The 15,002-nt window shown below is 41.2% G+C and overlaps 1 protein-coding gene across 3 annotated transcripts in view; it reads right to left on the minus strand.

The window, feature by feature from the left end:
* Positions 1–6,034: 6,034 nt before the first annotated feature.
* ETNPPL (ethanolamine-phosphate phospho-lyase) overlaps positions 6,035–15,002 on the minus strand; it is a 21,842-nt gene continuing 12,874 nt past the window's right edge. For all 3 annotated transcript variants that reach the window (XM_011945746.1, XM_011945745.1, XM_011945744.1), the window contains 7 exons: positions 14,490–14,572; positions 12,861–13,086; positions 11,643–11,797; positions 10,542–10,631; positions 10,178–10,308; positions 7,781–7,848; positions 6,035–6,607 (listed from right to left, as the gene is read on the minus strand). In XM_011945746.1, coding sequence (XP_011801136.1) covers positions 6,479–6,607; positions 7,781–7,848; positions 10,178–10,308; positions 10,542–10,631; positions 11,643–11,797; positions 12,861–13,086; positions 14,490–14,572 — 882 coding nt within the window. In that variant the 3' untranslated portion in view covers positions 6,035–6,478. The remainder of the gene's footprint in view (positions 6,608–7,780; positions 7,849–10,177; positions 10,309–10,541; positions 10,632–11,642; positions 11,798–12,860; positions 13,087–14,489; positions 14,573–15,002) is intronic.

Here is a 15,002-nt window from a genome sequence, read left to right on the forward strand (position 1 = left end):
TCAAGCGATCCTCTCCTCTTAGCCTTACAAAGTGCTGGGATTACAGGTATGAGTCGTCATACCTGATCCCAAAGAGAAATACTTAGGGCTAAATTGCCTTGATGTCTGCAACTAAATCTCAAATAGCTCAGCCAAAACCAAATCTCAAATGCCTCCAATGGCTGAGCCAAAACCCAAACTGTGTGTGTGTGTGTGTGTATGTAGATAGTAAAGCAAGTGGGGCAAAATATGAACAAGTAGTGAATTCAGGTGAAGGATACGATGTGAAACTTCACCAAAGCTTTGAAATTTTTTAGAATAAAAACTTGGAGAAAAATATATAGGAAAAAAATTTATAAGAATTTTCCTGGAGAAGGAAAAATTTAAATAACAAAACGTAAAATGGCTACTGATGTGAAGGAGATTAACAATTAAAATAAAGTGATAATGTAAATTGACTTTAAGAGAATGCGCAATGAAAAGGAAGTCCTCAAAGAGGACTGAAAGCATTGATGGTCAATAAAAGATAACATGCTTTAAAAAGAAGAAAGAGAAAAATCAATATAATCACCACATGTACAGAAGAAAGAAGAAATCATATCATTCTTTAAATAGATACACATATCCTTTGATAAAATTTATCATTCACAGTCTTACCAACATGGTGAAACCCTGTCTCTACCAAAAATACAAAAATTAGCCTGGCATGGTGGCATGTGCCTAAAATCTCAGCTACTGGGGAGGATGAGGCAGGAAAATCACTTGAACCTGGGAGGAGGAGATTGCAGTGAGCCAAGATCACGCCATTGCACTCCAGCCTGGGCAACAAGAGTGAAACTCTGTCTCAATATAAATAAATATATAAAATAAAATCACTAAATACCAAGAACAGTGAGAAAATGGAATTTTTAAAAGGATACCATTTGCAATGACACCATAATATATCAAGTACCTCTGAATAAAACTAACCAAATGTAGACCCATCAAGGTATAGATTCTTTATTTCAGAAATCTTGGAGAGGATCCCAGATCTTCCTTGCATCTACTTCAGCTTGACGTCTTATCTTGGATATTGAGAATATTTTTTTCTTGCTCTCCCTGAAAAATATCCCTCCACCCTCTTCACAAAGTGCCCTGTTTAACGCCTACTTATGTGCTTGTCTGTACTGCCCCAAAGAAAGCCTTATCATCTTAGTCAAGTGAATGCGTGCCTTGTTGAAGGATGTGGGCAGGAAAATTCGCTGCCTCTCAAGGCTTCACTAGTCAAGACCACCTGTGTCATTTCCGCAGCTCCTGAATACATGATTGGGATGGACGTACAAACCCTAACATACCATTGTTCGCTTGGAATTCTTTCACTTTACAGTCATGTGAAAGCGATACTCATTCAGCACAAATTGTACTTTAAATTTTGAATTTTGATCTTTTCCTGGGCTAGTGCTATGTCATTGGATACTCTCTCGTGATGCGGGGCAGTGGCAACGAGCCGCGGCTCCCAGACAGCCCGGGCATCACAAGGATAAACAAGTGAGATCTACAGTGTGCTGTGCTGCCTGATGACTGTGCCTAGTTGCAGGCTAATGGAAGTGTTCCTAGTAAGTTTAAGGGAGGCTGAACTAAGCTATGATGTTCAGTAGGTTAGGTGTATTAAGTACATTTTTGACTTAGAATATTTTCAGCTTACAATGTGTTTATCGGGAGGTCACACCATCATAAGTTGAGGATCATCTGTACTTGGCAGTTGGAGTAATCCCCAAGTCCTTGACCTGTGGAATAAGAGCTGTCATGGTTAGGTAGGCAAGGTTGGGGCACCTGAAGCTACCACTCCATATTCCTGTTCCTCCACCAACCAAGGTGATAAATCAAAGACAACAGCATATTCTAGGGAGTTGATGGGCGAGACTAGTGCCACTCTTAAAAATCTAAAGGATGCAGGGGTGGTGGTTTCTATTCCTCATAACTTCTCTCCATTAGCTAGTAGGGCATAAAGACTAAATGACAATTATGGAGAATGACTGCATATTATTGCAAACTCAGCCACGCAGTAGTCCCAAATACAGCTGCAGTGCCAGGTGTAGTATTGTTGCCAGGGCAAATTAGTAAGACATCAGCTACATGATATATGGCTGTTAAATGGGGGGAATATACTTATTTTTAAGCTAATCATAAAAGAAAATCAGAAATAATTTGCATTCCTATGGAATGGACAATATTCTTTACACTTTTGTCTTAGAGCTATGCTAATTCTCCTGCCCTCTGTCATAACTTAATCTGAACAGATTCAAACCATCTGAGCATCCTGCAGAGTATCACAGTGATCCATTACGTTGATGACACCATGCTGACTCAGCAGGAGGAGTAAGAGGTGCTTCTCAGTATGACCCAGTATGCTGGAGGCCTGGGTAAAACAAGCATGCTGGGGAGGGCGGGAGGTAAACCCTATGAAGATTCAGAATCCTGCCATTTTGTAAAATAGATGCTGGCTGCTTTCTAGCAGCACTCGGTGGTGGCCTTGAAAGAGCAGCAATGAAAAATCTTCCCACTGGCAGCACTTTGAGTAGCACACTTGGTCGTCCACCTTGTGTGGAAGGAGGAGTGAGGTGCATATATATATGGAGTTATGAGCAGTGGTGAATGGCCTGGCTAGCTAGCCAGGAGTCTGAATGTACTAGAATACCTGAGACAAAGGAGATATGGGATAGAGGCATAATTTATATAGTATAGGGATATATACCATATATATATATTTATATGGTATGGTATAGGGATATGGGGTATAGGGAGTAAATACCACTTGTTATTTTTGTATCACATGTAATATCCACTAAGAAGTGTCCACCCCGGAAGCAGGACTGAACAACTGAGTAGGCAAAATTACTTGACCGGTTGACATTAGCCAGTTTTTGTCACCAGCCACCCCACAACAGGCACAATGGACTCATGAACAAAGTGTACACAGTGGCAGAGATGGAGGCCGTGCATGGGTCAACAGCATGCATTCCCACTTACCAAAACAGATTTAACTATTGGCCCCTGGCATAGCTAATCTACTCACAGCAGAGAACAACACTGAGCCTCCAATATGACACTATTTCTTGAGGAAACCAACCAGCCACTTGGTGGCAAGCTGACTTTATTGAGCCCTTTTCATCCTGGAGGAGCCAGAGATTTGTTCTCACAGGAATAGAGTGCCCGATGCCCAGGCACAGAATCCCATAAATCAGATCATCCAAAGAGCAGAGCCACACTACAGTGAAGATGTGCAGGAGTGGGCCCATGCCCATGAGACTGACCAGTTGTATTACACTCACATCCAGCCAGGTTGGTAGAATTGGAGTATACTGCTGGAGGTGCAGGTGAGGCACCAGCTCAGGGGCAATTATCTGCAAGCATGGGGTGCCATCCTTCAGGATGCAGTAGCCGCACTGAGTCAGAGATTTCCATGTCACTGTGTCTCCAATATGATCCTGCCAAGAGGCAAAATCAGGCAGTGGCCCCACTTACCTTCAGTGACTCACTGGAGAATGTTATTCTCTCCATCCCTGCAACTTTGGGGAGCTTGGAAGCCCTGGTCCCGTAAGGGGGTGCACTTTTGCCAAGGGAAAAAGCAAGGGTATTGTTAAACTATGACTGACACCCGAGCACTTTTGACTCTTTATGTCTAGGGAGCAGCAGGATCCCCTGTGTTGGCAGGGTTAACTGACCGCGATCAGCAGGTAGGTAGGGCTGCTTTCCACAGTAGGGGCAGGAAGGATATGTGTGGAACCCAGGGGACACACTTTGGTGTCCTTGGTGCCCCTTGTCTAATTGTAGCTCTGAATGGACAAACACAGCAGCCCTGGTCCAAGAAGGGCATGGTCACCAGGGGCTCAGACTCCTTAGGAATGACGACTGGTGCATGTCCAGATGGGTGGAAGTGTTAGCTGAGGGTGAGTGGAATTTCAATCATGGACAAGGGACGTGATGGGTCCAGTTGTGGCCCTGGGATTATTTGCAGTGTCTGGGGTCCAAGAGGACCACACTGACACAGCCTTGATTTTGACACCATGGAAACGAGGCAGCTACCTGAAACCTCACTCACAAGGGATATGTCTGTTGTATTCAGGAAGGAATCATTTATTTCTATATCTTCCTTCCTGGTTATAAAAACCTAAATTATAGGAAATAAAGAAGAGTGGAGTATGTCAAAAAGTAAACCCTTAGTTTTAAATTATTTTCTACTTGGAGAATTCATAACACAGGTATGAGACTTTCTCCTTCCTCCCCCTCTCTTGAACGTAATAACAACTCCGATAAGAACGTAATAATAGCCTGCTGATCACGGTCAATTAACCCTGCCAACACAGGGGCTCCCGCTGCTCCCCAGACATAAGGAGTCAAAAGTGCTCGGGCACTCTCTGAGCATGCTAACAAAATATGCTCACAGGAGTGTCAATCTGTGAAAGATCTGATTATTCTCGAAACGCTCTTGCTCCCTAGAAGCAAACCACAGAGATCTCTCTTCCATCTCCTCCTCACCAGCTCCTGGCAACCAACCTCAGCATTATCCAGCCAGGGTCCAGAGTCACAAGTGTAGTTTTAGGAGCAAAAAGTGTTTAACAATAAGACCCTGCATTTTTATGATGAACTCAGGAAGGAAGCTTTTTACAATTAATTTTCCTCTCAACCTCCTGCTTAGCTATCTTTAAACAGCGGTAGCAAAATTATCTTTTCTTTATGGAATAAAAAAACACAGGCTGGGCGCTGTGGCTCACGCCTGTAATCCCAGCACTTTGGGAGGCCGAGGCGGGTGGATCACGTGAGGTCAGGAGTTTGAGACCAGCCTGGCCAACATGGTGAAACCCCATCTCTACTAAAAATACCAAAGTTAGCCAGGCATGGTGGTGCGTGCCTATAATTCCAGCTACTTGGGAGGCTGAGGCAGGAGAATCCCTTGAACCTGGGAGGCAGAGGTTGCAGTGAGCCAAGATCTTGCCACTGCACTCCAGCCTGGGCAACAAAGCAAGACTCTGTTTCAAAAATAAAAATAAATCACAAAGTTTAATAATTATTAGAAAGGCAATAGGGAGAGAATGGGAAATATTAACCCGGAAATTCAAATTTCTTCCAGTTCATTCTATCAGCGTCTGAATGAACCTCTCATGGCAGCATCATGTAACTAAGAGATCCTCGATGTCCTACTTTCCTCCAACTTCCTTTTGCCAGTGCTGGGCTAGATTGTGTGTGTGTGTGTGTGTGTGTGTGTGCACGCGCGCGCACTCATGTGCTCCTGCTAGAGTGCATGTGGGGGGTGTGCATAAGTGATGATAAACTTGATGATAAGAGGAAGATTCCTTGGCCAGATACAGTGGCTCATGCCTGTAATCCCAGCACTAGGAGGCTGAAGTGGACGGATTGCCTGAGCCCAGGAGTTCGAGACCAGCCTCCTGGGCAAATGGTGAAACCTGTCTCTACAGAAAATACAAAAATCAGCCAGGTGCAGTGGTGTGCACCTGCAATCCCAGCTACTCAGGAGGCTGAGGTGGGAGGATTGCTTCAGCCTGGGATGTTGAGGCTGCAGTGAGCCATGATAGTGCCACTGTACTGCAAGGTGCTCTTTCTCACACCCTGAGCAGCTCAGGAGAGAATGGCAAGGCCTTCTACTGGAAGCACATCAAATGCAGAAACTAGGCCAGGCAGTGCCAGCCATTCGAAGCTTACACTTTAGTTTATTTTAGTTGCCTGGGCAACTACCCTGCCTCAAAAGATAATTTCTTACCTGACAGGTAAATGATACAATCCATGAATAGACAAAGCAGAAGTCTCCTGACTGAATGCCCTGCTTCAGCTATGGCTGCTGTTGCAGAAACATCTTTGTGCGTGTGTTTCTGTGTATACTCCTTGTTCCCTTCTCAGTCCTCACAGGATGGTGATTAACCAGGTTCCTTGCTAGAGGTCTGAATTACTCTATCACTTTTTAATATTTACTGTTTGTGACTTTTTTCTGAATGACTTTGCTTTTACCATCCCAACCCTTAATATTCCCTGCAAAGGGTAGGAAAACACTTTTCTGGTATTTTTTTGTTTACATCATATTTTATTTTATTACAGTCAATAAATATACTTCTGTATATGAAATCCTTAGAGAATACATATTTTAAGGCACTAAGTCTCAAAAGTGAAGGAACCTGTTACACTTTGCTCTCTAATTTGAAACATTAAAACATGAGAGGTAAACCTGCCAATTTATTTTGAGTTTGCAAGCTTACGTTTAATAGAATAAATCAGGTAGCTTCAGAAATCTCAAGTAAGAAAATTAACAGGCTAGAGTCTGAACTAATAATCTTGACATGGTTTGATTATCACTTGGGTTATTCTGATTACTCATTTGCCTTTTTATTTATGAATCTAAACTGACAATTCCACCTTTAGAGGTACAATAGAGCTATTAACTGATGAGACACATCTACTCATTCTCTATAACTCTGGATATCGCATCTTGCTTTAAAATGCAAATCGTTCATGTCTTGAGCCTCTTACTGAGCAGTGAATGTGTATCTGTGCACATTCCATTTCTCTTTCTGCTGGGATTTTCTCTGGAGTCAGTGGTACTGTCCCTAAGCAGTTCTACGTGGGCTTCTTTCAGCATCTGCAAGACAGGCACACAAAGCTCCAGTGGGCATCCACCTCTAATCCCAACCAGCCTCCACAGGACTGACTTAACAAGCCCACACACAAACAGAAAAACCAAACAAAACAACACTGCTTGCTCCTTTCTAACCCTGTCCTCAGTATCTTCAACAGACATTTAAAATGTGATGTCAACAGAAAATCTGGGACTCCGAGTCATCTTTTCGTAACATGTGTGCCAACTTTACTAACCCTAAAGTGGGATTTCTTGTGCTGAACATTTTTGTTTTGTTTCGTTTTTTTTGCAGGACTCTTTTTAATGCTTGGGGAACCAGTAGTTAACGGCTGCAATTCTGTCTTAGACTTGATAAACTATTCTTGACATCAAAGAATAATTGATTCCTTTAATTGGTTTGTGTTGTTAGACGAGACAGAAGCCATGCTGTTAGCAAATCACTCGCTCTCCTTCAAACAGCCTGATGATTTTAATCACGTAAAAAGACTTTGCTGACTCCACTGGATGTGCAGGAGGGCTTGAGGCACTGGGTGTTCCTTTATGCATCTAACTCATGAACAAATAACAAATTATGCAACAAAGCCTCTCAAGTTTTTGCCTTTCTGTTTCCCAGTCCAGGGTGCTCTTTCTCACACCCTCAGTAGCTCAGCAGAGAATGGCAAGGCCCTCTCCTGGAAGCACATCAAATGCAGAAACTAGGCCAGGCAGTGCCAGACAGTTCCCAGGCCCCACTGCCATTCGAAGCTTACACTTTAGTTCATTTTAGAACCGAACTCTGGCACTTCAGAACCTCCCTGCTAATGCTTCTGCTGGTTGTAAAGGCAGTGTTTGAGAATCGGAGGCAGTGTCAGGCAGCCCTCAGGAAAAACAGGAAGGAACTTAGGCGGTTTGAATCCTCCCTCCATATCTTGTAGGCCCTCTTTGCAGGCCCACGAGGCTGTTTTTGGTACAGGAATGATCCTGTAAGAATGGTTCTTTGGCTTTAGTCCTGTCAAATGATGTGACACTTGCTGTGGAAATTTAATTGTGCACTCAAAATTGCAACAATAAGCCAACCTAATACAGGCTGGTATTGTTCTAATGGTCATTGTACAATTTTTTGAAAATTTGTATTCCCTTTTTAAACATTCCCCAAATTTTAAACTTTCCCCTAAAAATAAAGTAGCCGACTCTTACCTTTGTTTTGCATGGTGTATTCTCAGAGGTCACACTTTCACTTTTGGTTCCCGTGGCTTCTTCTAAAACTAAATCAAGGAAGGTATTATGGAGAAGACATAACATAAAATAAGATAAAAACCTAAGAAACAAATCTCTTTGGTATCTTAGCAATACCTTTAATGAAGAATAGAAGGAAATGTTATATGTTAAAAAAAATGGGCTGGGTGCGGTGGCTCATGCCTGTCATCCCAGCACTTTGGGAGGCCGAGGCAGGCGGATCACAAGGTCAGGAGTTCGAGATCAGCCTGGCCAATATGGTGAAACCCCGTCTCTACTAAAAATACAAAAATAATCCAGACTTGGTGGCATGCGCCTATAGTCCGAGCTACTTGGGAGGCTGAGGCAGAAGAATCACCTGAATCTGGAAGGCAGAGGTTGCAGTGAGCTAACATCACGCCACCGCACTCCAGCCTGGGCGACAGAGCAAGACTCTATCTCAAAAAAAAAAAAAAAAAAGAAAAGAAAAGAAAAAGAAAAAGAAAAAAAAAAGTCGCTATTAAAATCGCTTTAAGATTTTTTTGTAGTATTTTACCAGTATCATTTATAGGTGGCACTAAGCCCATTTTACCTATTCGTCATTCACTGTATTCAAAGGAAATTCTTCTGGTCTACTATTAAGAACACTCAAACTCTGAGGTGATGCAGACATAGACTGACAGATTGTCCCAAGCCACACTCTCTCTTGTACTCTGCCCTATGGGATCAAAGGACACACCTGCTTGTGAGGAATGCTTGCCAGGTCTGGATGTGAGCATGCACTCTAAGTCCAAAGACAGTGACCGTATTTTTAATAACTTTGGTGGACTCTCAAGTTTCCAGACATTCACTATTCACTATCTATTTTGTATGCTATATGGATTCCTAGCTTCTCAGTTTTACTCTGAAAGCTGAGTAAAGAAGTTGAATCTTTTTTTTTTTTTTTTGAGAGACAGGGTCTTACTCTGCCACCCAGGCTGAAGTGTAGTGGCGTGGCTCACTGCAACCTCCACCTTGCAGGCTCAAGTGATACTCTCACCTCAGCCAAGTCCCAAGTAGCTGGGACTACAGGCGCATGCACCACCATGTCCAGCTAATTTTTGTTTGTTTGTTTGTTTTTTCGATAGAGACAACCTTTCACCATGTTGCCCAGGCTGGTCTCCAGCTCCTGAGTGATCCTGATCTCAACTCAAGCGATCTGCCTACTTTGGCCTCGGGGATCTTATAGGCATGTGCTGCCATGCCACCCTGAATTGTAAAAATATAACTAAAGCTAAAACAACAACACCTATGATTTGTATCATGCTTTATGCTATTCAACATGGTTTTACAGTACTAATTTACTTTCTAATCCAATGTATGTTCATAACAAAGAAATAAATTAACCTAGTTGCATAATATAGGCAAACAAAAGATACATTTTTATGATAGACAATGGTCATGGTAGCATGCTCCTGTAGTCCCAGCTACTCAGGTGGCTAAGGGAGGAGAATTGCTTGAACCTGGGAGGCAGAGGTTGCAGTGAGCCGAGATCCCACCACTGCACTCCAGCCTGGGTGACAAAGCAAGACTCTGTCTCAGAAAATAAATAAATAAATAAAAATTAAAAAATAAAAGTTAAAAATGCAAAGTTAGGCTGGATGTGGTGACTTACATCTATAATCCTAGCACTTTGGGAGGTCGAGGCGGGTGGATCACCTGAGGTCAGGAGTTCAATACCAGCCTGGCCAACACAGTAAAACCCCATCTCTAATAAAAGTACAGAAATTAGTCAGGCATGGTGGCGGGTGCCTGTAATCCCAGATATCCAGGAGGCTGAGGCAGGAGAATCACTGAAACCTGGGAGGTGGAGGCTGCAGTGAGCTGAGATCACAACACTACACTCCAGCTTGGACGACAGAGTGAGACTCGGTCTCAAAAAAAAATAAAAATAAAAAAAACCTTGCAAAGGTAAACAATTCAGCATATAGCAAAGAATTGTCACACTCTAGCCTATATAATGTTTTTTATCAGAAATGTTTCATGTATTAATGGCACAATGCTGAAATACTATACACTGTAGTATTTGTGGTGCATGGCACAATGCAGACATGCACTTTTAAATATGCTAGCTAAAGTAAAAATAAATGACAACACAGTATGTTCCTTCAGCAAAAACTTATATTTGGAGTTATATGAGTACAAACTGAAAATTTCAATTTAAGAGTCCATGTGGTTACTTTTTGGCTATCTTTTTCTAGTCCTAAATGGAAAGTTAAACATTTATTTCTGCCCTGCCTCACTTCCATCATGAATAACAAGATGCATATGGTCATTACGGCTAGGCCAGTGGGTTTGGGAGAGGCAACAAGAAGACATCTTAAAGATCCATGGACCCACCTGTTAGAACTCCATCAAGTTGGTCCACCATGAACTTTGCATCTTCTTCAGTGAAGCACATTGGTGGTTTTATTTTAAGTACATTTCTATGAGGTCCATCGGCACTGAGAAGCACACGTTTTTCTTTCATCCTAATTTGTGTAGGAAATGCATGTGAGTGCATGCAAAGGATAACTACAATTACTGAAAAATGATGTGAACATAGAGCAGTTTAAGTATTCTGCATTTAAGAAGCCCACATTATAAATAGGATATATTTTAAACTTTCCTTTTTCAGAGGGATGGGAGGAAGTCAAGCAAGCTTTCAAGTGGGTAGGCATCCTGCAGCCAAGATACCAAACAGGTGGGTGTGGGGGTGAATTACTTGTAGATGATGTGCTGAGCTTCAGCTGTGGCAGGGGTCCTTTTCAGATGGTCCTTCACTAAATCAATTCCAATAAAAAGGCCAACGCCCCTGTGAGAGGTAAAGAAAAACTTGACGCACAATCTGTCCAACACTCCATTGTCACAAAAAGTTAACACTATCCCCAAACTTCCATTTAATTTCCAAGTTTAATTCTAACTAATCCAAGATACCAATCTATGTTCAGAGTTGTTTCTAATTTTGGAAATAAATCAGTTTTTGTCATCCAGTTTTCTTTTCTCAATTATAAAAGAAAATGGCTTAAAAATAACCCTTTCATGCTATTTAGTTTCTCAGGATGTTAATGATGATAAATGTTAACATATATGTATATGTCAATGTTTCATATATATATATGAAAAATATCCAGCTTTTCACAATAGCATTTTAAATAATTTTCAATAAATTATTTAGAGCTACATTAAGTTCCTTCTTTTCATCTTTTGGGTGCTGACATTATCCTAACTTTATTAAAAAAGTATAAAAGTCAGGAAAGACATGTACCAAAATGCTTTTTGTTGTTGTTGGTTTATTTATTATAGAAACAAGGTCTTGTTATGTTGCCCAGGCTGGTCTCAAACTCCTGGGTTCAAGCAATCTTCCTGCCTCTGCCTCCCAAGGTGCTGGAATTACAGGTGTGAACCACCACATCCGGCCCCACTCAAATGTTAACAGTGGTGATATCTGGACTCTGGAATAAGAATAATTTTTGCTATCTCTGTTTTTTGGTGTTTTCTAGATTTAGTTTTATGTACTTTATTGCAAACTTACAAGATAAAATATAAGCGATTATTGTTGTTAGAGACAGGATTTCACACTATCACCCAGGCTGGAATGCAGTAGCACGACGATCTCGGCTAACTGCAACCTCCACCTCCCAGGCTCAAGCAATTCTCATATCTCAGCCTCTCAAGTAGCTGGGACTATAGGTGTGCGCCACCACACCTGGCTAATTTTTTGTAGTTTTAATAGAGATGGGGTTTCTCCATGTTTCCCAGCCTACAAACTATTATTATTTTGAAAAAAATGAGTAACTACATGACAACTTCATAATGAACATACCTAACATCTCCTATCAAAGTATGTTTAGCCTTCTGTTTTTTCAGTAACTCAGTAAGATAATTCCCTACTCTCGTGGCATTTCCTTGAAGGTCTTCATTTTCAATTATATCCAGGACAGCCAAACCAACAGCACAAGATACTGGATTTCCTCCATACTGTAAAAAAAAAAAAAAAAAAAAGACGACAAATGAGAAAATATACCAGTTGAATTAGTGGTATTCCCTCATCCATGAGAATTTGGCTCATACATACATAAGTGAAGATATAATTTTAATAAAATGTTCTCTTATAATATTAGCTTCCCATATTTAGAATAGAGCATGATTCTATTTATTCAGGATTGAGTGAAAATTCATTCTAAATTATACTCTCCAAGCTGCATAACTGGTATGAAGGACTACCAGGGAATTTATTTGCTCATCCAAACAAAAACCAGACATTATGTTGGCAGTTTAGGATTTCATAGTGTTGTCCAGTGAGGGAAATAGGGGTTTCTGTCCTTGAGCTGAGGAAAAATAGCTAAGCAATGACGTGTTCTCTGAATAATTTATGTCCTCAGATTTGAATCTTACTTTTAGATGTAATAAGTCCTATTATATATACTGAACAAACTACAATAATTTTTCCAAGCTTAAAGCTTATGGGGATAAAGCAAAGAAATATAATATCCCAAAGATAAAAATTTAGTATCTCTTATGACAGCCATATAATATTCATAGTACTGAGTCACCAAAATACTTTAAAAGTGTTTTGGAAATTTAAGTGTGATATGAAACAAAGAAATGAAAATATCATAACCTGTGTAATTTAGCAAGGCAATCATCTATCATTGGAAAAATTAATAAGACTGTTTTAGGACAGGTAAAGATATACAAGCAGAAATACAAGAAGCATTTTGCCAGATAGAATGAAATCTGGTTGGATAAAAGTTTGGCCATACCTAATGCACGTGGGGCTTAAAACCTAGATGATGGGTTGATAGGTGCAGCAAACCACCATGGCACATGTGTACCTATGTAACAAACCTGCACATTCTACACATGTATCCCGGAACTTAAAGTAAAATTTACATGTTTTATTAAAATAAGAAAATCTTTGGCCAGAGTTCTGGGTGGTTAGCCAACAATACTGAGCTTTATTCTTTACTACATTGTCAAAAAATATAAGAACATGCATTGTTTTTCCTTCTTAGCATTAAAGTTGGAGACCAAAATGTACCGTATTAAAATATTCCATCCCAGAGCTGCTGAAAGCTTCTGCAATTTCTTTGGTTGTTACCACACATGCCACTGGATGGCCGTTGCCCATAGGTTTTCCCATTGTGACGATGTCTGGAACAAAGTCTTCACCATACATTTGGAAGCTCCAGAAGTGTTTCCCAACTCGGCCAAAGCCCACCTGAACTTCATCAGCTATAAACACACCCCCTGCGCCGTGTACATATCTGAAAAGCAAAGCAGTAGTCTAATGCATTCAGGTCACTGAGAGCCCCAAACCCAACCACAAAGATGCAAATTATTGAAGACAAAAAAAAAAAAAAAAGTTGTTAACCTGAAGACTTAATTTTTGTTAAAAAACATTTCAGTACTCTAAACCCCACATAAATGTCATTGACTTTATAATATAATCACATAATTTTTAGATTAGATATATTCCATACCAGTTGGGTTTGTGCTGCTTAAAGTAAGCTATATTGCAGTATTTTTTAAATTTTTTTAAAGAGATGAGGTCTCACTCTGTTGCCCAGGCTGGAGTGCAGAGCAGTGGTAAGATCAAACTCCCTGTAACCTCAAATCCTTGGGCTCAAGCCATCCTCCCACCTCAGCCTGCCTTGCTGAGTAGCTGGAAGTACAGGCATGGGCCACCAAGCCCAGATAATATTTTTTAAAAAGTTTTGTAGAGAAGGAGTCTTGCTATATTGCCCTGGTATTGAAGGCCTGGCCTCAGGTGATCCTCCTGCCTTGGCCTCCCAAAGTGCTGAGATTATAGGTATGAGCCACAGCACCCAGTCCTATTACAGTATGTTAAGTGGGAAGAGAAAGAATCAAACAAGTAGTTGGTAACAGGGTTAGTCTTCAAATATTTACCAGTTGGGAAGGCTTGTGTGATGGTTAATACTGAGTGTCAACTTGATTGGATTGAAGGACACAAAGTATTGATCCTGGGTGTATCTGTGAGGGTGTTGCCAAAAGAGATTAACATTTGAGTCAGTGGGCTGGGAAAGGCAGACTCACCCTTTATCTGGTGGGCACAATCTAATCAGCTGCCAGCAAATATAAAGCAGGAGAAAAATGTGAAAATGAGAGACTGGCCTAGCCTTCCAGCCTACATCTTTCTCCCATGCTGGATGCTTCCTGCCCTCAAGCATCGTACTTCAGGCTCTTCAGTTTTGGGGCTTGAACTGGCTATCCTTTCTCCTCAGCTTATAGACAGCCTATTGTGGGACCTTGTGATCAAGTAAGTTAATACTTAATACCCCTGTGTGTGTGTGCATGTGTGTGTGTGTGTATGTGTGTGTGTGTATGTGATTATATATATATTATTAGTTCGTTCCCTCTAGTGAACCCTGACTAATACAGATTTGGTACTAGTTAATCAGAGAGGATGCAGGCTGGGGGCTGGAGCAGAGTTCTGAACCCTCGCTGTTGGACCATGTGTTAACCTTGTACATGCTGGATCTTGGGGAAGGCTGAGAGAGCATCCAGGAGTCCTGGGATGGCAGGCACTCAGGTGTGGCTATTTACTAGCTAATCAGGAATTATTTTAATATCTTAGCAACTAGTATGGCCCTACAGAATTGTCACAGTGTTCTCAGTTTGACCAAGGAGGCCCAAGTCAAGTACATACTTTGCCACTTTCTGGAAGTAGCCTGCTGGAGGAATTATTTGTCCGCCACAACTCTGCATGGATTCAGCAATAAAGGCAGCAATCTATACAAGAGAAGATGGGGTCAAAGTCCATTAGGTCCCCCTACACCCCCCCTCCCCCCCGCCAAAAAGAGGGTATCTTATAGAGCAGGTTGTTTTAAAAATAGCTAGGAATAGACTTGTAGCAAGTGGCAAATTGGCCATTTGATTAAAGAAAAAGGAAAGGGTATCTATGCTGGAAAAGCAATTGATTTAAAGCCTTAACTTCTGAAAATCTAGGGTACCAATAAAGCTACCATGAGAAATAGAGGAGATGAGAGGGCAACTTTCATTTCTCTATCATTACATGCAGCAGTTTCATTAGGATGAACTGAGTAAGACTTAGTCTTTGGTTATGAACCTGTAAAAAGTTACCTAGGTTCCAAGGGCATTGTTGTGATGCCTGTTTCTTTTCTTTTTTTTTTTTTTTTTTGAGACGGGGTCTCGCTCTGTC

The sequence above is a fragment of the Colobus angolensis genome, unplaced genomic scaffold (assembly GCF_000951035.1).
Source record: "Colobus angolensis palliatus isolate OR3802 unplaced genomic scaffold, Cang.pa_1.0 Scaffold244, whole genome shotgun sequence".
Taxonomy (NCBI): Eukaryota; Metazoa; Chordata; class Mammalia; order Primates; family Cercopithecidae; genus Colobus; species Colobus angolensis.